A 27,708-nucleotide genomic window follows, 5' to 3' on the forward strand; every position below is an offset into this window, starting at 1 on the left:
GTTAACTGATGTTTTAGCATATTGTCTTATGTTTTTAATATAAGAAGCCAAGTCCATTGTGGGGAAAACAAAGGTTCCAGCAAATCAGACTTATCATAAGCCACGGAAGGCTCAGCAGGAGCACTGGGAGCTTTTCATTTTCTTCTCCCCTTAGTCACGTTTATGCCTTTCACTACCCTCCTTCCCATAGCTCATGCTTGGTTCCATGTCCATTTCCTCCCTTTCTCTTTTCCTCTCTCCAGTTTGAACCTTAAAGGCTCCTTCCCACCTACCTCGCTCTCTAACCAACTCCCACAGGTGCCTCTGAACTATGCATGTGGAGAACTGCTGTTAGCGTCTATTCAACTAAAATGCTGTTGGGGGGCAGGGGAAGCTGAAGTGCTGAGGGCCACTGGTGGCCTCTGGCCCACTACCTTAAAATGCTGCCTAGTCTGCTTAGAGCAAGAAAGGTAAATGCTTTGAACAGCACTCAGAAACCACCCAGGAACCAGGGGAGCTGTTTCAAAATAGATGCTATCTGCTCCCTGAAACTGATAATCTGGCTGTCACATTCTGAATTCCCTCAGCTGAAGTTTGCAAAAGCACTTCAGGAGCAGCCTGAAGCAGAAACCCAATCTAGAAGTTACAAGCATGCACAACAATGGTCAGGGAACTATTCCCCATGAGGTCCCAAAGTTTGGAAATCAGCCAAAGCTGGTTTAAAAAAAAAAGTCTCCACTGCTCCCAATCCACCATACCAGCACCTTCAGTCAGACTTCAGGCTTAGGGAACTAGCTTGTTCTTACTAGCTCTACTAACTGGAGCCAGGTGTAAAGAATTCTCAGTTCAGCAGTTTGTTTTGGATACCAGAATTGAATGGAACTCAGTTCTTCTACAGTTTGGGGATGGTCTACCCACATCCCCAAACTATTCATTTGAGGAGCATAATTTAGGGTCATTCTTAGTTAAACAACTATGAGTGAGAAATCCTTGATAACCTACTTCAGATCACCCAGAGAGCTGTCCAACTCTGTCTTAAGGAGGTATGTAACCCCATTTACCAAGTCTCTCCAAAAGGGATCAGAACATCTGACCCGAGTTTCAGCTTGTTTTGCGCTTATCCAGCTCACCACCAAACTGAATGAAACTATTATCTTGAACCTTTTCATTCCAGGTTCTGGTCTGGTTTCAGGACAGAATTGGCTTTGGTCACCCTGACAGGCAGGGCCAACCCACTACCTGATTTTGACACCTTTGGTGACTCACAAAAAGGTGCCCTCTCCCCACCAGGGAAAAAGGGGTGAAGATTTCCACCAGGAACAAGGGAGGAAATAAATATATACATTGGGATTTGCTGCTCCTGTGGATCCTGCCACCTGAGGTAGTTGGCTCACCTTGCTTTATGGGTGGGCCGGCCCTCCTGATAGGTGACCTTTATTGGAAGAGGGAGAGGGGGAATTGCAGCTCTGTTAATTTTGCCTGATCCCTCAACTTTCAGCTGATGAACATGGGGTGGTAGTTGAAGGCACTGTACTGTATTCGTTCTCTTCCAACCTGTGGGGTAGGTTCCTGAGAACGGTACTAGGTTATTGCCAGGTGACAGAGATACAATTATGCTGCAGGGTGCAACAAGTATCAAACATACAAATAAACTCAACAGCTTACTTGGATTTTTAAGATTAGAACTTTTGTAAATATTTTAATTCATGACAACTCAACAACATAGACTTCCGTTGTTTAAATTTTATGGGGGGAAATGAAGGTATTGAAAAAATCTTAACATACCGCACCGCTTTTAGCAATCTGAAGAGCTGCATGCCCATTATTTAATAGATGGTGATAGTCTATTAATTACAAATTTGAAACTGCCCAACATGACTGATATTGTATCAGCTCATCACGTTGTTATTTATTTTTATGAATGTGCATTTTTAGACTGCAGATTTTCTATGGAAAAATATAGCACTGTAAAATTTTCCACCTCATATCACTGGGTTTTAGAGTAAATGAATCCGGTATTTTTTTACATCTGTTATCTTGAAATTGTTGTCCCAGCTAGTTTCTTCCACTAGCATTTAACATACTTGGCAATGGTAAACTACTGATTATGACTTTGCCAAGGGGACACTGAGCACGTACCAGAAATACAAAATGGTTTCAGATGTAGATGTTAACAATACATCATATAGGATCAGTGGCGTAGCGTGGGGGGTGCCAGGGGTGCCGGCCGCACCGGGCGCAACATCTGAGGGGGGCGCGAGTCCAGAGGGCCCAGCCGCGTCGTGCCCTCGGCCCGCCCCTATTGTCAGAGCGGCCGGCCAGCCTCCGCCTGCTCCTACCTTGCCCACCTGAGGACTGCGGCAGCGCCGCCCCCATGGCCACCTACCCCGCCCCGCCTCGCCCATTGGCTCGCCTCCCTCGGCCCCGCCTCTCTCCGATGGCCGCGGGGGGTGTCCTGCTCGGCGCCGGCGCCTTTTTTCAGGAGGTAGGGAGGCTGGACGGGGAGGTGGGGTCGGAAGCGGGCAGAGAAGGAGGGGAGCTCGTAGCCAAAAGGGCTGCGCCGGCCGGCAAAGGGCCGGGGAAAGTTTGGAGAGGAGAAACACACCGTCATGAATTCCCAGTGGAAGCGGCAGGATTAGGGATGGCGAAGCGTAATTACGCACGAATTTCGCTGGGTGAGAGCTTCGGGGATTGATCGGCGGAAATGGGAATCAATTGGAATATGAGAGAGAGAGAGAGAGAGAGAGGGGGGGGGGGACCATCATTCAGAGGCATAGATTTGTAGGGTTAGGGGGCGCAAATCCACGGGTTAGGGGGCGCAAATTACTTGCCCCGGGTGCTGACAACCCACGCTACGCCACTGTATAGGATATGAAAGGCCCTAAAGTGGGCAGATGAGAACTTAATAATAATCTAATCTATCTATCTATTACAAGAATACAGTAGACTAGATGCTGATATCTAAGTGATTGAAGGAATCACTCAGCTGTATACTAACATGTGTCCCATATGATCCAACTTGGCTTATGCCCTTCTCATCTGAGCAGACATCTATTCTCAAAAGAGTATTTGAAGCCATTCTAACTTTGGAAGGCTGCGGGTCTAGAAAGTCCTGCTTGCTCTCTACAGTGACAAATGAGTATCTGATGAAACATGTTGGACAAACCAACAAAAGCAATCAGATGGGATTCTGGCCACACAGCTCCCTGGCGAAATTAGAACACAGCTACGGTACTGCACTCCTTTTCATATAAAACCAGGCTGCGAACAGCTTAATCTGAGGGCCCCCAACGGGGCTAACGATTTGCAGTGGGGCAGCTGGGGGAGGAAGCATTGCAATTCATCACCATCAGGTTCCACTTCCACAAATGCATCAGGCACACAGTCAAATCTCCCACCCCGCGTGGGAAGGCTAATAATAATAATAATAATAATAATAATAATATTTTGGTTACCGTAAACCAGCTTTTTCATCTCGTGGTACCTGGCCCAGAGATAGGACTTGGTGTCGACCCCTTCGACGGGGCTGCCCAAAGGGGCAGTGGCTGCATGGCTGGAGTCCCCGGCTCTCTTGACTTTGCCGTTCAAGGAGGGCGGCGGCGGCGGCGGCGAGTGTCCCGCCGACTGGTGCTGGTGGGCCCTCGGCTGGCTGCAGCCAGCGCGCCCGTCTCCGCTGCCTTTGGAGGCGCAGCTGTGAGTGGAAGCAGCAGCGGCCACCAGCTGGAGACCGACTCCGCCGCTCTTCCACACGCTGCCGCCTGCAGCCTTGAGTCCCGCGGCAGCCATGGAGCCTCTCCGGGGCGGCAGGACGCCTCTTCCGTGAGGGGTTAAAAGGGCATAACCTCAGAGAAGCACGAAAAGGCCAGCTCAGCCCCTCGCAGTCCCCTGCTCTCTGCTCCGGCCACTGGCCGCGCGTCGCGACTTCTACAGCCGCCGCCGCCGCCGCGCAACAGCCAGCCAGCCAATGGAAGCGCAGCCAAGCTGGCCAATCCCTGGCGCGCCATCAGGAGAGACCCCTTGCGAGGAGGAGCAGGCGGCGGGGTCTCCGAACCCAGGCGCTGCGCGGCGACTTGGGATTTGTAGGCTGAGCGAATCTTTTCCTCGCGGCCTCTCTCCGAGTATTCGAGGAGCCAAGGACTACCACACCCGTGAGCCCTTTCGCCCGCCCCGCTGGAAGGCATTTAAATCATTCAGTGCGACGATCTTTTCCAAAAGACTGCGCGCTTGACGATTGTGTTGCGCTGCGCTTCTTGCCGTGGGGAAGAGGGAGGTTTGGGCTACGGTTTCTATTCGTCGTCTGCTTTTCCTCGCTTAGTTGTTTCTGCCTGTCTGGAGAAAGAGGGGACGTCTATTCGTTAGAGGAGCTCTTAGTGAAATAAATGGATGGGGGGGGGGGAGAGAGAAGGGAATTACTCCTCCACGCTAAGCCTATTTATTCAGAAATAAGTTCCATTGCTTTCAGCGGGGCTTACTCCTTTGTATTCTTACCAAGGAATAAGCGCCACAGGGCTTCTATGAGCCCAGTGAGATTTGGCGTGAGGGGTCAGTATGCTGATGACACTCGGTTCTCTTTGTCTCTGTCTCGTGTAAGGGTGGTCCTGCAGGTATGAGACCGGTGTTTGCATTCTGTAATGGGCTGGACAAAGCCAAGAAACTGAACTGGTATTCTGAGGTGCTTTGCGTAAGTGGTGCGCAGTCTGTTCTTTGGGAAGGTTGCACTCCCTTTGAAAGAGCAGGCGTGTAGTGGTGGAGCGTGGAGGCAGGTATTATTGGATCCAGCATTGTCACCTCAGGCCCAGGTGCTTCCAGTGGCATGGAAGGCCTTTTTCCAGCTTTGACTGGTTGGCAAACTACAACTGTAACTGAACCGTAATGGGCCGTTCGTGGTGCTGACTTTGAAGACAAGCTGAAAGCTTTAATGAGTGCTGATGCAACTGCTAGAATTTTAACCGGTAGAGCTGGATGAAATCGTATTAAACCGATTCTGAAAAAGTTACATTGGCTGCCTATTTACTCTCGAGGTGCTGATCTTTAAAGCCCCTAAACAGCTTGGGATGCTGTTTTACAATACCACCCCATACGTGTTTTGTGCATGCATCTCATAAAATGGAATCTGGTCCACGAACGCTTATGCTGTGAGCCGCCCTGTGATCTTTGGCGGTTAATAAATTATTATTAATAATAAATATGCCATAATAAATGTTGGCCTTTAAGATGCCACATGGCAGTTCTTTCCCCCGCCACGCAGACTAATAGTTCTACTGTCAGGAAATGACGCATTGGAATTATTTTGAAGGGAAGTAACAACCAGTCGAATATGGATCCAAGTTGCACAACGCAGCGCTAATATAGCCAACATCTACAACACGGCTTTTTCTGGATCCTGTATCTTCAGCACGAGTCTTGTCCCTGCCCCTACGAGCCCCTGCAACACTAGACCTTCCTGTTTTGTAGTTTAGAGAAAAGCAACACGGGGACATCTGGAAGCTTATGGCGGAGACCTGAAATACTGTGCCCCTTACTCGGGAGTACTCCCACGCAAGCGTGCCTTTAATATCGCTAGGAGCTGGCTGCCCCCTTGCTCCCTTGCGCTCTCGGGCCCGCCATTACCGCTCGAGTTCCTCAGCTACAGCAAAAAAACCATCTCCTCCCGCCTATTCCTCATCTGTTCCACAAACCACGCCCTCTAGCGCAGCGAGCCAATGGGATCCGGCTATTTCCCTTAGCGCGTCAGGAGGAGGCGGGGCGAATTTTCTCTTCCGTCGTCTCTTGCCCACAAAGGGTAAGTCTGCCGCCTCGCACAGGTCTGCTCTTTAGGCTCCAAGGTGAGGGCCTGCCGCGCCTGTCCTTGCGCGCGGCAGAGAGTCTTCAGGGCGGCTCAGTGATTGGGTGAATTCGAAAACGCAGAGTGGGGGTATTTGCCGTTATGACCGTTGAACCTGCGAGGGGTTGGGTGGTGGGGGTGGAGGAGCTGCTGCAATAAGCGCTCCAAACTCGGGCCCACAAGAGACTGGAAGGTGTCAATGGAGTGGCGAATAAAAGACGCGGGTGATGGTGGTGGAACATAGGGCTAAGAGGTGAATAAAATGATGCACGTTGCTGAGAATGTCACCCGCCCTTTCTCACAGTGCAGAAACTAAGGGTCACCTAAGGAAGCTTAATAGTTAAGCTGTGGAGTTTTGTACTGCAAGATGAAACAGTGGGCGGCTTCAAAAGGGGCTTGGACAGGGTCCGCCCAAGACATTTTGCCGCCTGAGGCAAACCACTGAATGGCTGCCCCCTTCCTCCCCGCCAGGGAAGGAGGAGTGGGTGAAGAGCTACATCAGGAAGGAGGGTGAGCATAAAGATAACAAGGGAGTCTGCTGCCCCTATGGATCCTTCCACCTGAGGCAGTCGCCTCGCCTTGTCTCATGCATGGGCTGGCCCTGGGTTTAGACAAAATTCATGGAGGGTAAGGCTGCTAGTCACAATGGTTCTTGGAAATTGATAGCCTCTGAATACTAGTTACTGGGAATTACAAAAGGAGGAAATGCTGCTGTTCTTATGCCCAGCTTCCATCCTGTCCTGGATAAAGGACTAGATGGGCTAACAGGCTAACTGAAAACAAGCCTAAAATGAGTCATGACTAAGGTATTAATTTAGCCCTTTTTTCCTCCAGGAACAGGGCCACCTGATAAACAAGCATCTAGTTGCATGTTTGTTGAGAATAGGTAGCTATTTATCTTAAATGCAAAGAGAAAGCAGCTGTAAATAGTAGGCTGAAGTAGTGATCAAGTTTCGTGAAGGGTCTACTGGGCCTATTGACTGATACAAACTAAAATTCTGCAGGTACCTCAAATATACAATCTGTATTATAAAACAGGGATGGGTAGCCTGTTCCAACAGCCAATAGGGGCAGTGATTTACAAGGAGCAGGTACAAGAAAATAGGTAATGTTCCAAATATACTTAGGGACACTTGAAGAAAATAGCAAATGTAAAATATAGGACTGAAAGTTTTAATCAGATTTAAGTAATAGCCCTCCTGATCCTGTGCATGTTTACTCTGAAATAAGTCCCATTGAAAGTAAAGCTTGCAGTGGCTTTCCAATTTTTTTTCACTGAGCTCCCTATGAATAAGAATGAATGCTGTACTTATTCTTAGGTACGTTAAATATGTATAGTACTATAATCAGCTAACTTTACATAAGATAGTTCTTACATGTTAGCAAAACTTCTTACATGTTAGCAAAGCAATAAACAAGAAAACTGGCATTTATTTACCAGTCAGAGTATTGGATGATTTTTTTCATTATTCAGTAAAACAAATGGAGCTAAATATCAACACAGAATCTTTGTTAACTTTAATGAACTTTTTCAAGTTTCATGTCGAAGCTTGGCTTTTGTTTTACTTCTCAGTATTTCTCTTTTCCTTGTGTGTGTTAGATGCTGAAGATTCTGTTTATACACTGAATGCTGCAGAAATGATTTGATATTGCAGTGGAGTCTTTATTTCTCACTTGTTGACGTGAACCTGACTAGGTTGCATCCCAGACATAGAAACACAAATAGAAAGTTGCAAGGTCAGTGTGCTAAATTTATTCTGTTAATTATTGTTAGGGGTCCTTGCATTTCAACTGTAAGATATATAGCTAGTGCTAAATAAATGTTTAACAGAAGCATAATTATGTTCTACTGTTGGAAAAGTGGTTTCCAGGGTTTTTTGGTGAGTAATTCAGGAGAACCCTCATATTAGTGCATGGGGGAGGAGAGGGGGGATCATTTCATCTGGAAGCTGAAAAGCTTGTGTGGATTAAAATACTGTCATAGCGCTATTTATGAGTCATTCTATAAATGAATGTGAAAATGATAGAATGCATATAAATTCAAGAATACATTCATACGCACACTGTCCTAGGAATAATTGCCAATTAGGTGGAATTTACTAATCAGAAGTGTGGGACGCGGGTGGCACTGTGGGTTAAACCACAGAGCCTAGGACTTGCCGATCAGAAGGTCGGGAGTTCGAATCCCCGCGGCGGGGTGAGCTCCCATTGCTCAGTGCTGGCTCCTGCCAACCTAGCAGTTCAAAAGCACGTCAAAGTGCAAGTAGATAAATAGGTATTACTTTGGTGGGAAGGTAAACGGTGTTTCCGCACGCTGCTCTGGCTCGCCAGAAGTGGCTTAGTCATGCTGGCCACATGACCCGGAAGCTGTATGCCGGCTCCCTCGGCCAATAAAGCGAGGTGAGTGCCGCAACCCCAGAGTCGGTCACAACTGGACTTAAATGGTCAAGGGTCCCTTTACCTTACTAATGAGAAAGCGTGCATAGATCAGTGTGCATAGCTCTTTATCATTTGAGTTTTGAATGTTTATTGCACAGGGTCAAGTTGTGTACAAGAAAGATATGAAACCCAGTTGGTTTCATTAGCTACTCTCCATATAGGTTGATTACGTTTCATTAGCTACTCTCCATATAGGTTGAGTACGTTTCCGAGCACAATTCAAAGTGTTGGTGCTGACCTTTAAAGCCCTAAATGTCCTTGGTCCAGTATATCTGAAGGAGCGTCTCCTCCCCCATCGTTCTGCCCGGACACTGAGGTCCAGCTCCGAGGGCCTTCTGGCGGTTCCCTCACTGCGAGAGGCCAAGTTACAGGGAACCAGGCAGAGGGCCTTCTCGGTAGTGGCGCCCGCCCTGTGGAATGCCCTCCCATCAGATGTCAAAGCGATAAACATCTACCTGACATTCAGAAGACATCTGAAGGCAGCCCTGTTCAGGGAAGTTTTTAATATGTGACATTTTAGTGTATCTTTCATCTTTGTTGGAAGCCACCCAGAGTGGCTGGGGAAACCCAGCCAGATGGGCGGGGTACAAATAATAAATTAATAATAATAATAATAATAATAATAATAATCAATCTTATCAATTTTTTACATTTTCTAGGATCAACCACTCCTTTGCAAGGATTATAAGTTCCTATGTAAAATGCTTATCAAACATAAAATAAAACTACTCTTGAACATGGTGCCTGGAAAGCAACGCTTTGGAGTATATAGATTTCTCCCTTTCTTTTTTATCCTTGGAGGTGCTATGGAATGGTTTATGATCAGAGTCCGAATTGGGCAAGAGACTTTTTGTAAGTATTTTCATAAAGTTTTCTAGTATTTATCTCTTAGCAGATATATCTACAGTCATTGTTAAAAGCCTAGACTTAACAGATATTTCCTAGTTTGTGTAACCCATTACCTCTAAAATAAGTTCATAATTGCTTAATCATACCTGAAGATTTGCTTTGCTTTATGTTCAGCTTTTATTAAATGGAGAAATAGCCCAATAAGATCTCAAACAGGTAACCACAATATGGATAACTTAAGACTTTATGGCTAATGATATTAAAGGTCTCAGAACTCTTTAATGGGATGCAGTTGCCCTAGGCGCTGAGGCTTTTACCCACAGCGCCACCCGCGTCCCTTCTCTGATCATAGTGCTGTGGAATTACAGCACAAGATCAGAGATAAATAAGACTCTACTGTTTTTTACCATAAAAGAACAAGCAGAGGCTTGTCTCTACTCTTGGTTCTCGTCCTACTGCACTAGATGTGCCTCTACTTGCTGCTTGATAGTGAAAGGCAGTGGGAGAGGCTTATCTCCAATTTTAGTGCTGTGGGACAAAAAGTATTAAGATCGGAGATAAGCCTAACACTTCTGCCACAGCTTAAACTTTGATTCACCATATATGTATCAGGTGATTGATAAGTGGATCGTCCCACTCGCCTATTAAAAAGGGTCTACTCGTGGGTCAGTTCTAGATCCAGTGCTTTGGTCAGATCACATTCCCCATCCTTGCTCTAACAAGCTTTGCTTCTATAAATCATTCACTCACTGCCATGGTATATTCTTCAAAATACGGTATTTGGTGCTGTGATCTGGTTTGGCATGAATCAGCCCATTCAGCTGATGGTTTACATTGCGGGGGGCGGGGGATAGCTGTCTAACGAAGTGACGTAATAAATGTAAGATGCATTTAAAGGATGTTTCCACCACAGTATTTTGAGAAATAAATATTTTACAGATGACGTTTACCGTAGAAAAAGGTCTGAGAGACAGCATGAGCAAAATTTGGAAGGAAGATGACTTTGACGCTAAATAATTTAAAGTGAAATCTGAACTTCTAAATCCTACTTGCCTTTCACATCTAAATTAAGAAAATTACAAGTGTTCAGACTGAACAATGACTGTTTCGAGTCCCATGAAGTTTTTGCTACCCAGGTTGCTGGAAGAAGATGCTGTAGTTGTCTTATTGTAGTCACAGCTACCCAGGAACTGAACAGTAAAGACCGGTTACAATACTTATATTTATTTCAGAAGCTGTAATTAATTGTACATCTAAAACATTTCATCATTGGTTTATTGATTAATCACCTGTTTTTATAAACCCTTCCACAAATACAACTTGTAGTACTGCTTCTCTTTTCATTTTAGGGAACCTGTTTGGCATGACACTGGGCTGGTTCAGATGTAGCAAGCAATCATGAGCCTTGTCCGTGCATGGCCGCAGAGCATTCTGGAAGCTTTGCTCTGGAAAACTTTAGTACATTTCCCCCTTTTCAGCTTGGGAAGCAGTGAGTGGTTCATCTATTATTAGCCTTTGCAGGGTTGGCTAATGTTTCTTGAGCCAACGACCACATTGATCCAGGGTCAGTCTTCAGAGGGCCGGATGTCATGGCCAAGTATAGAAGTGGCTTTATTATTTAAATAATAAAATGTGTGTGTGTGTCAGTGTCATGCACCCCCCCATCTCTTGGAACTGGACGCAGCCTGCACATTAGCCACACCTGCTTTAATGGCTTGAAATTGTACTGTATAGTCTTTGGTATTTAGTACAAATTACTTTTGGGGGTAATTTAACCTAAGTTAACCACAATATGCCCCAGGAAATAGACCTCAAGCCTGTATAAACTTACGCGTTACTCACATCAGAGTCCTAATGCATGAACACACAGGTGCATATAATTCAGCTTCAGAGGAGTTACACTCCTCAAAATGGGGAGAAAACTGAAAAACGTTCCTGTTGCTTATATAGCTGTATGATGCCAGGTGTGCTCTATCCTATAATTTGTAAAAATGTTTTGAGATGTAGAGTGCACTTTGCTGGTATTGATTATGGTACAAGTAGATCTAATGAAATTAAGGACGTTTAACATTCCTTCTATAGGTCACATACTATATAAGCCGTACATGTATGTAGGAATTAAGCGTTAAGTGAATTCAACAGTGATTTTCCAGACAGGCAAAATGTGTGACCACCATCATACACCTAAGATTCAGTGGATCTGTGTATTGATTTGATACAGCTCTATATTAGGACAGTTCAGATTGTTTCATATTATCCTAGGATTGCTTTTTGGGGGAACTGTGACAGTATGTATAGCTTGCTTATCCCTGTGGTTTTTTATAGGACACGTCTAGATTTCCAAGAAAACTAAGAATAAGACATCAAACCTGGCTAATCCAAACTGCAAGCTATTTTTATTCAAATTAAAAAGCCTCAGACAAACTGATAGTACATGCACATTGACTAGTTATCACTTTACTCAATGGAGTATACAACCAGGAGTAAAAAATGAGGCATGGATTAACCAGGTCCAAAAAGCATATATGCTGAAAAGTATATTATAAAACATCAACTTGAATTATTACATAAACACATTTGCTCTAAGGGAAGAGTGGGGAATATGGAATAGGAGATGAACTGCTGATCACTTCTAAACTGGTTCACTGAAACATGTTTTTTCCACTCAAGCCAACCATTTCCCATACTCTTATTTGAATATTCAATGTCCTTTTATTCTAATACAGTGCATGGCTGTAGAAAAAAACAAATAATGGGTTCAAATGGTCAAAGAAAGACATGGTTTGCTCTCCTTCTCAACAATTTATAGTTAGAAAAGTTTAGTTAGCTGGTTGTGCAATACTGGATTGTAGCCATCAAACTTTAATCCTACATGTTACTGAAATGCCCCCAGTAAACAGAGACATGATTTTGGAATAAATTAAATTTAAAATAATTAGGGCCAGCCTAATGGTCTAGGAGGAGTGCTCTGCACTGCCATAGAAAAGGCAAAGGCCTCATTTACAGTTCTAATTGTTTACTCCTGGGTTATTAGAAATAGTGAAGCTGCCCTCTTCTTAAATGTCTGGGAAAGACAATGCTGCATATTATTCAACACTGATCCTCCTGAATTATACAGCATTCAAAGGGTGTCTCATCCTGTTTATTTTTTAAATAAATAAAAATAAATAAATTCCAGGTTCTTTGGTGTAGTTTTTGCAATACCTAAAACAAAAAGTGATTGTATTAGTAAAAGTCTATGGTGTTTCCAAGTACTAAAGATCTAGGACTTGCTGCCTCCTTTTGACATTGAAACTGAAATGTGAGAGGTAATTTCAAACACATTGGCCACGATCCAGAAGAGCACCCATGCACTTGCCTCAGTAGCTCCCAGTGCTGAGCTGATTTGGCATTGGCAGCTTCTGCTAAGTCACCTAAGGAAAATTCCTGGGTGCACGCAGAGATCTGTGAGGTTTCTAAAAATTGCAAAGGCCATATACTAAGATGTGTGCCACATATGATAGAATGATAAGGATACAAAAATCTCTGTAATATTAATATTGTATTTTGCATTAGTATCTCATCTGAAGAACCAAAACTTTAATAGTATATTTTTCACAGGCTACTTGCTGTCATCTTCATAATGCATTGTATCACTGAAACAGATCCAGAAACATCAACTAAATATACATTTTTCTGGATGTGTGTTAAAATAGGTAATGGAATGTAATTTTCATTGGGTGAACTAAAGTTGGTCCAATAAGACAGTTACTTATCCTGATGAACCACTCATTCTCTGAAGCCAGCATGGCAACAATTCTTTGTTAAAATTAACCTCGTAATTAAACATGACTTCTAACGTGCCTCCTAACTGATAATTGTGCAAGCTTTGTCAGGTGGTGGCCTCCTGAATTATTTCTTTGAATCCATGCTTGATAAGCATTCCATTACTTGTCAACATTCAAAGCTGTTTTTTCTAAACTTATAAATCTAACTTTAAAGGTGAAGAGGGAGATCTAATTGTGGCAGCCCATCTTTGCAACAGGGCTCCATCCTTCCCCTCCAGTCCCCCAACCCTCTGGAGCATATTTTGGGGGTGCACATGAAGGAGGTGCTCCTCTTTCTACAAGTGGATGCCCCCTTGTGCTATGATGGATGTCACCCAAAGAAGGAAGGCTGCTGAACTAGAAAATCCTAGTATCAGGGCTATACTATTACACATGTTTATCAGAGTTTATGTGCAAACCTCTCTGAAAAATGACTAGTATCGGGGACAGGGTTCTACCCTTGATTTGAGGGGCCCATGCCTACAATTTGCACTGGAGAAAAAGCTCTTGAATTCGCTACCCCTGCCTCCCCCCCTGTTTTATGGAAGAAAAAGTGTGCAGTGAAAAGCAGGCTATGCAATTAATGCCATTGGTAGTCTGGCCCTCAGGCAACAAAACAGAACTACACAACTAACAACTCCAACGGGTTTCACCTAGGACTTTTTACATGCCTTAAGGAACTCTCTGCTTTGTGACTACTGTTACTAGTAAAGACAAATGCTGTATTGTCCTATAACTGTGGGAACAAAAATTAGATTAACTTTCTAAATAAATTTATGTAGGTTCAGGACACCAATTCCTACATATGATGATCTGCTGTGTTAGGCTTATAAGCAGTGCTGTACAGCTAGGACTATGCGTATAAAAATTATCAACAGTAGGACTGCAGTGCTTTCATCAGAGCAACCTTTAAAGAAAAAGTGTCAAGATACCAAGTCCTGAATAGAGCACTTATTTTAAGCTGTTAAAATACATATGCTCCTTTTGCATGCTCTGTTACTTACCTTCCAATATCAGTTATAAACTGCATTAAATTTGCAGTGGGAACCTTAAACTACAAGAAACAAAACATCCAATTCTGATTTTGAAGTGAAGGTCTTGGAAACTAAAGCTTTGCACCTTTAAAAATACACATGTATAAATGTTCTGATCTGAGAATTCAAAGATATTATGCATCCTTCATATTAGGACAGCAAAGTAGAAATCCCTCCCCCTTTATACTTAAGCTTACTCAAGTATTTCCCAAGGAGGTGGTGCTGGTGGTGATGAGCACAGGTCTCATCCTGGAGAAATAAATTAGGTAGCACACTATCATCAGGCCAATGTCTACTGGCATCACATGTAAGCCTTCATGTCTGCAGATCTCTTAAAGCAGACTCATCAATACAAGCCCCACTTTGAACTTATATGTGCCAACAAAAGGTGGTCAAATCAAAAGATACAGGTTTGCTTATTTCCTTTTATCAAGTTCTGGGAACAAATAAAAAAGGCCTTACATTTACCAAGTTGATTCCATCTTCTCCCTACCCTAGTAGCTTTATTTAAAGGAAGGCTTTAAGTTCTTGTGATGTATCTGCCAAAAGTCACTACCACACAAGCACATGGATGCTCATGCTGCTAAGATGCAAACTGGGATTAACTTCACATTTCGCTACACACTCTTGCTGCTTTAAAAAAAAAAAAGAAGGCATGAGAACCTCTGTGTAAGGCCAAATGATGTAACCTTATTTTGCATTTATAACAAAAGTGTGAGATCATCTTCCAAGTTAAAGAACCATATGCACAAGTCTGTATAGTTTTTAAAAAAGTCAACATAATATAACAAAAAGTGAAATATGCTTATTAAAAGTGTCCTTATATAAAAAAACAATCTTGCAATGTACAGTAAGATGCAATAAAACCAGTTTGCCCTCCCCCACCAATAACTAAAACAGCTATTGTTCCACAAAAATATTATATGTTGGTATCGAAAGAGGATTAAACATTTTCTATGTTGTATGCTTGACGGATATTAAGAGTATCTCTCAGCATCAAGTCTCGAAGGCGCCATAAGGCATCTGCCATTGTGGTGTGGGCCCCTTTGCTTTTCAACCAGTGTGTAGGAAGACGGCTCTCTTGTTCTTTTGAGAGATGGACATCGCGTCTTCGTGCTGAAGAAGGAAAAGGGCATTCAGTTACATTTCTGTACAGCTTGGCAATAGAATGGAATAAAGTTCATAAGTAAAATCCACACCATGGACTTCAGCGGGAGAACGCACTCAATTATGAACACGAAATCACAGAAATCAAAAGGATTTGACAGAGCTAGCTGATAGAAACTTTTAAAAACTTTCTGCTGAAAAAAACATGCACACTTCTGATCAGTTTTCTAAATAATCACTTAACAGCCCAACTACATGAAATTTCAGATAAATCCATAAACTGAAATAAAAACTAATACAGTGGACCCTCTAGTTATGTCCCGCTCTGGATATGTATCTTTTGGGTTACGAACACGGCAGACCCGGAAGTATATACTTCTGGGTTTCGCCACACAGGCGTGCACAGAAGCGCTCAATCGCACTGCATGCATGTGCAGAAGCAACGCCTTTGCCTACGGACTTTTCGGCTTGCGGACGGACCCCTGGAACGAATTTAATTCGTATCTGGAGGGTCCACTGTATTCAAATATTCATACAAAGGGTTAAAAGCAATGGGTGGAATTCAACATTGCACTGAATTCAACACTGCCCCCCTTGCAATATTCTGGGATTCTCCTGCCCCACTGTAAGTTAATTTCGGGGAGCGTGTGGTAAGAGGAGAGTGGGGAGAAGCTCCATTTTATAAGCGGATGCCCTTGTGCAGGGTAATAGTGAACCTCCTTAGTGATTTCAACAGATTGCTAAAAGGCACTGTGAATAACCTATCTGCATTAGTGACTACCAACAGGGGTGAAGGAGCTGTCTTCCCCCTCCCTGTGGACTTACTATACAGCATTTGCTGAAACAGGCTTTCAATAGACGCTCCACAATTATAGAACTCCCATCTCATGGAGGAGTGCAGATTTCTGAATGCATAAAACATTCTCATTTCAGCTGTTTTAAAAGCCAGAGAAAGGAGAGTTGGCAATATCAGTCAACATGACCAATGGTTGGGAATGATGGATGAAGGGCTTTATACACAGATATGCTACTTCCACTTTAAGGGATGGGGAGGCACAAGCACAGGTCGGGGCTGCACAGCACACCAGCAAAGACAATCCAGCACCCCCACTTGTGTAACCCAATCTTATAGCTACTTTGCCCCTCCTCCCAGTAAATGGCAGCTACAGCTCCGCCACACTGGGCAAACCACTCATACAGTATAGTACTGTACAGTAATGGTAGAATTAAAAGGACAGCCTCAAAAAATAAAATAAAAAAAATTCTAGGGTCTCTGTGTTTACTGCAAGTAGACTTACCTGAAAGGGTCTGGTCCCACTTGCTAATACTACTCGAATCAGCACTTAGACCCTCAATGTATTTCAGATAAGCCTCAGAATGAAGAAGCCTTTGCGTCTTTGGTGGAGGGGAGACAAACATAGGAGTTGTTGGCTGCTGCATAACTTGCTGGGCTGCTGGATTTTGTCCAGGATAGGGAGGTGGGGCCTGCTGACCTGGTGGACCAAGGATACCCATCTGGAATAGTAAAGAACAAGACCTTAAAAGGTCAAACATAGCCTGATGACTGTAGTATCGCATTGAACCAAAGATAAGTGGCGAACACTGTGTTTCTATAGATGGTTCCGTGAAAGGAAAGGGTATAATAGTAAAAGCATCTGTAACATCCTTAAGGGAATAACGGTTACCCTCAGGTGTGGTGAGAAATGTGCCTGTGCCAAAAAAAAAAAAATCTAAACAAAACCTGTTTCGCGTTGTTATATCAAGACAGTCTGAAATCTCCACAAAACAAATTGCTTTCACTTCCGTGCACAACACATTCATACATATCACATTTTTAACTGTTTGGCTATCTGGAATCTTACTTATTGATTTTTGGAGAAGATTACAGGGAATGGTATTGAGGGCAAAAGGAAGAAAGCAGGGCAAGAAATCAATAGTCATGAAAAAAAGAACAAGGGATTGTTTGGAGCAGCTTTCCCCAATGTGGTGTCCTCCATATGCTTTGAACCAAAACTCCTATAATCCCTTAATATTGGTTGTAGTGCAAAGTATTTGGAGGGCTGGAGAAGGATGCTGTTCTCCCACCTGTTCTCCCTCGCCAGCACCTGTTGCCTTACTTAGCTCTTACTATCTGAGGGGATAGTTTATATCCTCTATCTCCTACATCATTAAATCACATGCCAGATGTAGTAACGAAGCAATATCAGAAAATAAGAGGAACAATAAGCTCACTAGGTTGTGGGAGGTAAATTTATTAAAAAACAAAGCCTTTGAGAGTATGATTTATAGGATTTTCCTATGCCTATCTAAGTCACTTACCTGCTGTCCAAAAGGACTTCCTGCTGAGGGGGCTCCTACCATGGAGGAAACGCTTTGACCTATAACACCTGTATTTCAAAATGTAAAAGAAAAAGGAAAAAAAGGAGTATTACAGGTATTAAAATATGATCCCCTAAGTATTCTTATTAGAAGTAGTAAGTTGTGTTGACTGACAGTTAGCTGTGTTTGGGGGGCTTCCATCCAAAATTATTTCATCTAGTAATAATCTCTTCTATAGTCTCTGAGAATAACCTCACAAAGACTGCTGCTACATCACAAATGAACTTGTGAAGTTGTACAGGCCTGCTAGCTTATTGTGATGGTGGTTGTTTCTTCATGTTTACAATTTATTCAGCACTAGCTTTCCTGGGGATTATAAGGATACAGTTTGGAATTTTGATCAGATATGCAGTCATTTCTATCCAACAATAACAGGCTTTCCTTGTTGAATAAATGGGTCTACTTTGTTGGGGTTTTAGTATTGCTTTTAAATGGATCTCGTTTTGTGCTTTTAACTATTTTTTAAACCTTTTACATGCAAATAGCCTTGAGATGGTTGCCTAGAAGGCGATTAATACATCCATGATAATCATCGTAACACTGTTTCTGCAGCTAAGGAGACAAGGTGTTTTTAAAATAGAGAAACCTGGCAATGATAGTGAACATCCATGAGCACTTTATGGCTGTTCAAAGTTCAACAGCACAAGCCATAAAGAAACTATGGCACACATCTATATTCCAAAGCTATAGTTCATTTCTCACTGCAAATCCTCAAATTCTTGATTGCTGGATGTTAACTGTATACCCTAGCAGGCTTGAAGAAAAAAAGGGATCTTAAAGGCAATTATTCATGTTCACAGATTTTAGGGGAACACTACTGTGAAATACATACTTAGAAATAAAGCAGGCAAATCACATTAGTTTTTGCCCACAGATTAACAGCTGAGGTTATCCACTGCATGCAGAAAAGGAGTATGTTGTACCATGTAAAAGTGAAAGAAAAATTAGCAGGAGCAAAAAGGAGAAGGGGGCAATGAACAAGGGTTCCATAACAGCCCCTGTCTCCCTATAAATAGAAGTTTAATAATTGGAAAGAAAATATCTGCTTCTCTTAGTTAATGTTTCATTCATGGTTTTGGATAAATATTGATCCACATCACAAGAGAACATTTACTTTTAAGTATTTATCAAACCTGGATGAACTGTATGTTAAAGAACAAGCCTGTACCCACATTTCAACCTCTCCAGACACTAATATTCCCCTTGGCTGAAGCTTCAGTTTGGTTTGTTTAAAAATCAGGCTATAGGGTTTCATTTTTTAAAATGATTTGCAGTTAAATGAAGTTGTTTGAAATCAGGATGTGTATATTTGAACTAATGGTGCACAAAGAAATAAAAAACTAACAGTATACTGGTTTAAGATCCATGTCTGGTAGTGAAATTGTCCAGTTCAACAAACAACATCACCTTCAACAGTTTCAGAAGGACTAGGAATTATGTGTCTTCAATACTCTATGTAACCGTTCAAGCCAGATCTATTTGACACTTTTTAAAAAAAACTCATGCTAAAAATACAAGGGTATTTCCATGGTCAACTCCTTTGCTGCTGGATCAGTCACATTTGTTGCTCTGCCAACATGTATCATACATGCCAAGATGTTTGGCAAATATACTTTGTATATTTCTCAATGCACCTTGCACATCTAGAGAGCTAGACATACCTGGAGCATTCGACAGAAGTCAAGCAGTTAAGCTACAAATGCACAAGCTGCAAACATTTCCCACGGCAATTGGTTGAATGGGGTGAGAACAGAGAGGTGAGATAATGAGTGAATGAGGTCATTCTTACCCGGTGGTGGGATGCCTGGCATGCCTGGTGGAAGTTGGTGGGGTGGAGGCACCCCAGGGTGAAGTGGCGGCATGCTGCCCATGCTAATAATGCCATCAACTGGGCCCTGTAAAGTTGGCAGCCCTGGTGGATAGCCACCTAGCATGCCTTGGAGGACACAACAAATTTCAAACATGCATCAATGACATGCAAAATGATCAAAATAATAATTACATGCACTACCCACATATATGCACCTTCGGTACTGCCATACAACACTACAATTAGTACCTTGCAAAAATGAACATTGTTACAATGCCAGATACCGTATTTGGAACAGATTAGTATTTAGCCTTTTGGCATATTCTTCAGGAGGAAACCAGCTGAGCATTTAGAATCATTAAGTGGTTATTATTACAAGCAAATGCAAAACGTTTTGTCAGTCATACGAAAGTATATCACATTGCGACATGCACATTCAAAAATGCATGGGACAGCAATGTAGCTTATCAGAAGATGTATGTATACCAGGCATTCAGGTTGTTTATGGCTTTTTCACTTACACAGGATGTTAACCACTTACACATATGGGAAATTAATTTAACAATACTGCATAGATTGAGCTGCTTCCCATCTCTCACCTTCCTTAAGGCCAAAAGACTACTAAAACAGAAGGTATATTAAAGAGAGAGAGGCCTTATCTTTCATGTGCCATGACAGAAAAAACTTCATGGACGTTTTCATCAGAGAATATTCACTGCACAATCATCTTAAGTGCTCACATAGCTTATATATTGCTGCAAGTTACACTACTGGTAACTATAAAAAGCAATGTATTGCACAGTACAATTCTTCACCTTCAAGGCATGTTAATTTTAGCATACTATAGCAATGTAAACAAGGAATCATGTATTGTACTGAACAGAAGGCAAAATGGACAAGTCTCTTGACAGAAGAGAATCAAGGGCACCGGAAAAGAAAGTAAGGATTGCTGTGTTCGGGTGCCTTGAGAATAATCATGGAGAGTTAAGCGGGGGGGGGGGGTATATATGTAGGGTCTTCAACATAGAAAATTGGGAAAGGGAAGAGATAGGATGTAATCTTAGAGGTAGAATAAGAGGTAATATGAGAGATAAATGTTGGTGGGTGGTTAATGAGGGAAATGTGGGGGTTGTCTTTGACTGGAAAAAATGGGGATTGTTGGGCGAGGGGGGCAATGAAGGTGACTGAGAGAAGTATTCTGAGATATTATGGAGAGAGAAGAAAATAAGGATTGGTGGAGAGGAGTTCCGAGAGATATAGGTCAGTGCCCTGTGTGGGTGGGTTGGTGGGTTTTGGGGGAGAATAATGGAAAATCACTGAAAGTATTCTGAGAAAAATATGGCAGTTATGTCTGTGAGTTGCTTTGGGGGCTCTATATGAGGTCAAAGGTGGTGAAGAAATACTTTTTCAAGCATCACTTGATTATTTGCAAGGTTGGAACCAATATTGTGGATAATTTCAGGTAATGATTTATACATATTCAGACCTACCTACTGGAGGAAAGTTAAGTTTGGAAGTAATAGCTCTAGTTTTATGCCTGTGTAACCTCACTTAAGAAAATTTAAAATAAAACTAGTAAAATGAACAAGGATAATATCAACCCAAGTGGAGATATGTCACAAATACAGGTTTATGCTGTAAAAGCTACAGATCTAGGAATGCTGCTGCCCTGTTATAGGAAAGAATGGCCATCTCCTTGAACCAACACCAGAGAGACAGATTTTCTTCTACAATGGTGCTGGCAATCCACCTGACAGCAAAGCGGAGGTCTGGCTTCTAAGGGAACCATTAAAAAATACAGATTGCTTTCTGAAAACTTTGAAATGGCTTAATATTAAATCTCTACACAACATATGCAACAAAAACTGAACTGAAAAGGAATTTATTTATTTTTTTACAAATGGAGCTGAGATAAAATGCAACATTTTTGGACTAGATTTTCAGCAGCCCTGACGAATCCAATTCACAGCAACAAATTAAAAACTAAGAACCAAGCTGTGTAAAATTTATTTATCTGGAAACATTCTACTGTAAATTGAGATTTCGTGTTGAACGATCAGGTGACAACAACACTGGCTGCCATTCAATCACAATGATACTAGTGACTATATTTAGCATTTATATCACACACTTCAAGCGTTCAAAGCATGTTGCAAACATTGTGCCAGTAATATTTATAGCAGCCAAGTAAGTAGGATAGTATATGCAGAATGGGGCTGTGAGCAGAGGATGAGAGGGAGTAGCTTCCTTCTCCCATCCTTCCATGGTTGATGGGAGATTTGAAATGGGGACTTTGGCTCACAGCCAAAAGCTCACTAGACAAAATGCTGCTCCAGCTCTTTAACTGATATACTTCACTCAAGAAAACAAGAGGTGCAGTGAAACATGTTTAGCAAACTATTCATCATATCATGTAAATCAGTGGGACAACTTTCTATTAAAGACGAATAGTTCCCTGCCACTTCTTCTCCTTTCCTTTGCAGTCTCCTTTCCTTCTCAGTCTGTTACAGGGGGGCCTTCAATCATCTGGAACAGGTTTTAGGGGAGTGCAAGGGAAAGTGGAACCAAAATCTCATAGATCCCTGTTTCATGAGCAGAATGAACCTCTGAGTGCGTCCCAAACCTGCCCCCCCTTTTTGCTGCACTTACATTACATTGCCCTGCAGAAATGTTGCAACTAATTACATTAGTTGCTGATTTCTGAAGATCTTCTTCAGACAAAATAAGTGTTTCAAGAAAAGCTGTTTATAAACAGATCTGGATCAAAGTGAGGTGTAAGTTAAGATCACGTGGTGAGAAAAACTGGATATAAAACGGCATATTGGGTTTTTTAATGAGATGGTGATACTAAAAGAAAAATAAATTATATGCTAGGTCCTATTAACAGACAATTCTGCCACATTAAATATCATCAGAATAAAATGCCTTGCAATTTGTTTGCTTATAATGAAATACAGAGTGCCTCAGAAAACACCTATTTAGATCCTGGTGAAGTTAATGTATTTATTTTCAAATACAGATTCAGAACATGTGGAGACCTAAACTAAACCAAATCTACATATACCCTAATGCAAAATATTTATTCCTGTTCTTGTATCTGTTTTGCTCAGTTACAGAACTAGATAAGCTTGGATGCTTAATACAGGTAGAGCCTTGACAAATTTGAATACCCAAAACTAGGTTACATGGTTTGATAATCAAGTCCTATATGTAAAATTATCTAATAAAAACAGCTAGAGTTTAAGATGGAACCGAAAGCTTCCCAGCTCCTCCTCAAGGCTATACCTTAGGAAGAGGAGGAGGGGGGGAGACAGCATAAGCTTGACACTCATGCACAAAATACTAAACTGTGTGGTTCAGCATTATGCCTGAACAATATAATTGCTTTTGAAATATCACAGTTATGAAACTGGATTGCAGTGTGGCATGGAAGGGTTTGTTGCTCAATTCACACAAACCCAAAATCCTGCAAAAGAAAAGAAAACCGCTTTGAGGTTTTCTACAATCAAGCGGTATATGCATTTTATGAAATAAATAAATGTTTTCTGATTCTCACTAAACGCTGCTGCCAAGAACCCTAGCCAGTTCAACTGAGGGATAAAATCAGTTCTCAAGTTTACCCTCACGTTAAGGCATCATATTACATTTTCTCACAGTCGGAACGTGTCTAATGTTACTGATGATGTGCCACCTGAGAAAACCATCCACTCTTTCCCAAGTGTCCAGATTCTGCAGCGTTCAGAGGAAACAAAATAGAATTAACAGTACAAACCAGGAGCAAGTTTGCTGACCAGGGAATGAGCTGGCAGAGACTTCATCGGGATAAGACGGCATGCTTAGGATTAAGGGGTGCTATTTCTACCAGTGAGGGAAACATCTGTGTTTGTTTTGAACTTAAGGTTTTATGAGGTAAAGTTTGTTATTTTTTCTTTCTTTTTCACTACAAATAAAGTGACCCAAGAATAGCTTTCAGAGTTATGAAGGAGTTTGGTAAAGTGGATGAAGGGAAAAAAATGGTCAGAGCCCCTATTTGTTTTTTACCTGCAACAGGTGTCAACTGCGGATTGAGCATCCCCATTGGTGTTGGTGGCGGCACCACCCCCATTAGAGCCCCGACAGGAGTGCCTGCCCGGGGGGAGGAATTCTGCTGCTGTTGCTGTGCTGCTCGTTCTCTCTCCTGCTGCTCAGCAACCTTAGCTGCCCGCTCTGCAAAAGTTTTAGATTTTAGACTTTCAGTTCTGTTTCGTAACCCAGAATTTCAAAAAAAAATATTCTCTAATCACTGAAAAAGGACTAGTCAACATTGGCAACAAGTTTAGGCTTCAGTTGTGGGTGGGTGGGTGGGGAAATACAGGCTATTTTTGAAAATGCAATACATAATTTTGTCTTCGTTTGGCTGCCAACAAAAAGACGGTTAAAGAATCTATGATGAAAGGGCCTCAGAAGAGTCGACAAAATGTGGGCCTGGATCCCGAGAACCAAGGCTTCCTCCAGCCTGCAGTCCTCTGTGCCCCCTAAAAGCTTCTGCTGAGGGTCGGGGGACCCTCTGATCGGAACAGAATGTGATGCAGGGAGCTACAGGAGGAAGTTGCCCCCAAAGAGGTGAAGGTTTTCGAGGAGGACGCAAAGGAGGAGAGGGTGGAATGGGAAAGTCTCCTTCCATTGGTGGTTCTCAGAATCCAAGCTATGTGGTTTTAGAGCTGATGACCTTTTTAAAAGTCCCACCATCAATGGTACCATCAGATAGTAGCAGCTCAGAAGAAATACGCATGCCAGAACAGCTTGGCATAAGATACTACGCACCACATTTGCAATTCACAGCCTGTTAGGTCTAGATTCATTCTGTACATGCCAGTGGGCCTGTTCCAGAGTAGGTGAGCTACAGAGTACAGTACATGTCAACGGATTTGCTCTGATCCAAAACAAGTATCCAGTTAGACTTTACTAGGGCCAGTGTTGTCCCAATTTTTACCTCCATCTTTAACATAAAGCCCAGTGATTAGGAGGAGGGAAATTCTATTTTCCACCCATCTTGGTTCTTCCAAACAAGCGTCTTCAGCTACCATGAGAACAATACATTTGCTAAAGGTAAGAAAATCTGTTTGAAAGGCATTTTTTCCATCTATAAAGGAATTGTTCTAAATGTACACTCAAGGGGCTTGGCAAGCATAATGGTTTATCCTGAACTCCTGGGGGAAACTATCGAACAAATACAGCATCCCTTTCCAAGTTATTTCCCAAATCAAAAATGTAAATTTTGTTAGAAAACAAGAAGAATGAGACAATTGCACAATTTGTCCCATCAAAAAACTAGTTTCCTAGCACAGCATTTCATATATCCCAGTTGCCCAACAGACCGTTAATATTTTATGTAGACAAACAAGAAAAGCATGATTCTTTTTGCACCTTCTTTGATTTAGGAACAGAAATAATGCATCCAAACTTATATTTGGGGGACATGAAATTACAGGCATGATCAAAGAGCACAAGAGAAAATACACACAGATATGCAACTGCAGTAGACACAAATTATGTCTATTGTAGTATGTCTACTAGTAAGGAACAATCTAGATTACAAATGAAGGGTATGTGACAGATTCCTGTGTGTGTGCATATGTATAAAGTTTTAAGCATACAATATATGATTAATTTCATAACACAAATTCCTTAAAAGAGATCAAAAGGCAAGGAGTTACTATATCATCTTCTGTTTTAACCATGAAAAAGACATTTTGATTATCAAAATGAATTTTGATTATTCATAGTAAATTCAAAAAGAAAACATCACACTGAATTGGTTCTTAATATATACTCATTGGATTAATGTTTCTTTTATCATGTAAATTCTAGAGACTTGAATTAGGACTACGTTCAGCAAAACAGCAGCCAATCTTTCAGCAATGGTTTTATTCTAAATGGTTTGTGTCGGATGCTAGCAGACAAGAGAACAAAAACTTGTGATATTGACAGAGCAATTCAACAGTACCAAGCAGACACAGGAGCTGAGCTTTGGAATTTCACTGTCAAATCTAGCAAACCCAGTCCCCAAACCTTCAAACCTCACCTTGCAATCACTGGGTACAGTGAAATGTTAAGACACGAACCTTAATTTCTCATGTCAAAAAATTCTTGATTGTGCATATTTATTAATTACTTTGCTTATCAGGGAAGTTTGTCATGCACAGCTTTTGACTGTTTAGTGCTTAAACATTCTGTTTTGAATTTGTAGTGGTTTAAAGCTCAAAGTTCTATTAAAAACCATTTTCACTGCTTACTGAATGGCACTTATTCAGTACATAAACCCTGTACGAGTCTATTCTAAGATGCTCATTAAAAGCACTTAAGAAAATTCCTTCTAATTTTTAATGAAGCTTCATGCAAGATACTTTCCCTTTTGTCCATAAATCTATTTAAACAAAACATACAAAACAAAATAAACAACTTTGCTTTGCCTGCTATCTCCAGCCATGCCGTCATCTACAAAGAAAGAAAAATCTGCCTTTTCAAAAATGGCTGATAAAATGTCAGTCTGAGAACAGAAATTTGTAATCAAATTATAAAGGACCAAAGTAGGAATACTTAAGAAAACTTTAGCACGGATGTCAATACCATAGTGTAGTCCCAAGCAAAATAAAAAGGGATATAATCATAATGGATAGGAGTGAACTTCAAAACGGCATGGTTTTAAGGGAAACTCAACATTATTCCTTTGAAAAATGTCAGAGACATTGCACTGGCTCAAAAAATTGTATCTCAGCTTAATAAACTGAGGTATGAACAAGCTCATGGGTGCATAATCAGCTCCTTTGCAGTTTGAATGAACAAACAAAGAATTATTCCATTCACTTAAATGGAATGGGAAACAATGGTTAATAGCTTCAAAATGAACCATGGCTTTATCTTCTAGCTTGTTCTGAACCCATTAAACATAGTTTTCCAATACAAACATGCTGTGAAACTTCAGTCAAGACTTTCTGGCTTGCACATTCGTGGAAAGGGACTGCAGGAACAGCCAAGCAACTTGTTCATATCTTGGCTTATTAAACTAAGATATGATTGCCTGAACGTGTCCACATTTTTATGTGTCAGTACATGTAGGAAGGAACGAGAGTTTGAAAAAAAGGAAATGAAATGGAACCACCTATCATTCTAGCTCTGCAAAGGAATGATACAACAAGTCCACAGTAAAGGAAAGTGAGATCCAATGATCAACAGCATTTAGTCTGAATATCAAACTTGCTTGAAAATGACTTAGTATCGTCTTCAGAGCTTAATAATTATTCCTAAATTTTCTTTTCTAATGCTGCAATAAATACCTGAAAAACATTCTAGCCTACAAGTTTAGGATGATAAACATTTGGAAACATGCATCCTACAAAAGACATGCAGGCTTTAATGAAAACCTACCTGTGAGTACAGTGGTACCTCGCAAGACCAATGCCTCGCAAGACAAAAAACCCGCAAGACGAAAGGGTTTTTTGAGCTGCTTCGCAAGACGATTTTCCCTATGGGCTTGCTTCGCAAGACGGAAACATCTTGCAAGTTTGTTTCCTTTTTCTTAACACCGTTAATACAGTTGCGACTTGACTTCGAGGAGCAACTCATAGCACGCGGTGTGGTAGCCTTTTTTGAGGTTTTTGAAGACTTTGGTGATTTTTGAAGCTTTTCCAAAACTTTCCCGACACCGTGCTTCGCAAGACGGAAAAAATCGCAAGATGACAAAACTCGCGGAACGAATTAATTTTGTCTTGCGAGGCACCACTGTACATGAAAGAGCTTGATTATTATAAGCTGGCTATATTATTATGCTGCTCAGGGAGCAGAATAACAATTTGAGGTAGGGAAACAAAAGCACATCTGTTTGGGTTAAGTAGCTGAAGACATTCTAATAAATGTATTTTAGTTGATTTATTAAGGACAAACTACATGTTTCTCTGCTCTGCTTTAAACTTCTTTCACTCCTTTAAACTCTCTGTAGTCCTTTCATTTTGCTTCTATGTATCTTCACTATGCAGCATGTACTAGTGCCCTGATGTTAAATGCTGGGCTAGTTATCTGAATCCATGATTTGAACTTCACTCTTGCAGCTCCTGGCTATAGGAATCATAGAATTGGAAGGGCCCTTGGTGGTCATCTAGTGCAACTCCTTGGCTCAATACAGGATGAAACTACAACTTTCCTGGCAGATGCCTGTCCACTCTCTGCTTAAATACCTCCAGAAAGGGGAGAGCTGCTCACCCCTCCAGCAATCTGTTCCACTGTTGAGCAGCTTGCACTGGTAAGATTAGTCAAAACCTGCTTCTCTACAATTCCCATCCATTGCTCAACTTTTCACTCTGCTACTTCTCCTTTCCAGTTTTTCTCCTTCTCCCTATTCCTCTCTCCTCTTTAAGCCCACTTGCTTCCTTTAGATCACTGATCTTCAACTGGTGGGTTGGGACCCACTAGTGGGTCGCAGTCTGGTCCAAGTTAGGTTGCAAA

At 41.8% G+C, this 27,708-nt stretch overlaps 3 protein-coding genes across 25 annotated transcripts in view; 1 reads left to right on the forward strand and 2 right to left on the reverse strand.

Annotated features, from left to right (window-relative positions):
* NT5DC2 (5'-nucleotidase domain containing 2) overlaps positions 1 to 4,016 on the reverse strand; it is a 31,936-nt gene extending 27,920 nt beyond the window's left edge. Inside the window, exon 1 of one of the 2 annotated variants that reach the window (XM_053377582.1) lies at positions 3,435 to 4,016. In XM_053377582.1, coding sequence (XP_053233557.1) covers positions 3,435 to 3,765 — 331 coding nt within the window. In that variant the 5' untranslated portion in view covers positions 3,766 to 4,016. The remainder of the gene's footprint in view (positions 1 to 3,434) is intronic. The other variant, XM_053377581.1, reaches the window with a different exon arrangement.
* Positions 4,017 to 5,661: 1,645 nt separating this feature from the next.
* LOC128408215 (small integral membrane protein 4) lies at positions 5,662 to 10,410 on the forward strand. 5 transcript variants are annotated; one of them, XM_053377590.1, is made up of 4 exons: positions 5,662 to 5,761; positions 7,404 to 7,540; positions 8,902 to 9,094; positions 10,031 to 10,410. In XM_053377590.1, the coding sequence occupies exons 3-4, from the start codon at positions 8,944 to 8,946 to the stop codon at positions 10,090 to 10,092; spliced, it is 213 nt and encodes a 70-aa protein (XP_053233565.1). In that variant the 5' UTR covers positions 5,662 to 5,761; positions 7,404 to 7,540; positions 8,902 to 8,943; the 3' UTR covers positions 10,093 to 10,410. The 5 variants fall into 5 exon arrangements, with proteins under 5 accessions (XP_053233565.1, XP_053233563.1, XP_053233566.1 ...); XM_053377588.1 differs by having other exon boundaries at positions 5,734 to 5,804; XM_053377589.1 differs by lacking the exon at positions 5,662 to 5,761 and adding an exon at positions 5,786 to 5,893.
* Positions 10,411 to 11,465: 1,055 nt separating this feature from the next.
* PBRM1 (polybromo 1) overlaps positions 11,466 to 27,708 on the reverse strand; it is a 55,556-nt gene continuing 39,313 nt past the window's right edge. For 8 of the 18 annotated variants that reach the window (XM_053377564.1, XM_053377563.1, XM_053377560.1 and 5 more), the window contains 5 exons: positions 23,269 to 23,433; positions 19,207 to 19,353; positions 17,358 to 17,425; positions 16,337 to 16,553; positions 11,466 to 15,047 (listed from right to left, as the gene is read on the reverse strand). In XM_053377564.1, coding sequence (XP_053233539.1) covers positions 14,875 to 15,047; positions 16,337 to 16,553; positions 17,358 to 17,425; positions 19,207 to 19,353; positions 23,269 to 23,433 — 770 coding nt within the window. In that variant the 3' untranslated portion in view covers positions 11,466 to 14,874. The remainder of the gene's footprint in view (positions 15,048 to 16,336; positions 16,554 to 17,357; positions 17,426 to 19,206; positions 19,354 to 23,268; positions 23,434 to 27,708) is intronic. The other 10 variants (XM_053377574.1, XM_053377575.1, XM_053377572.1 and 7 more) reach the window with 3 other exon arrangements.

Source organism: Podarcis raffonei, chromosome 2 (genome assembly GCF_027172205.1).
Source record: "Podarcis raffonei isolate rPodRaf1 chromosome 2, rPodRaf1.pri, whole genome shotgun sequence".
Lineage (NCBI taxonomy): Eukaryota > Metazoa > Chordata > Lepidosauria > Squamata > Lacertidae > Podarcis > Podarcis raffonei.

Coding starts and splice junctions, on each gene's coding strand:
- LOC128408215 (XM_053377590.1), top strand. CDS start 8,944: ATGCTTATCAAACATAAAATAAAACTACTCTTGAACATGGTGCCTGGA. Junction 9,095..10,030: donor AATTGGGCAAGAGACTTTTT/GTAAGTATTTTC, acceptor AATATTTTACAG/ATGACGTTTACCGTAGAAAA.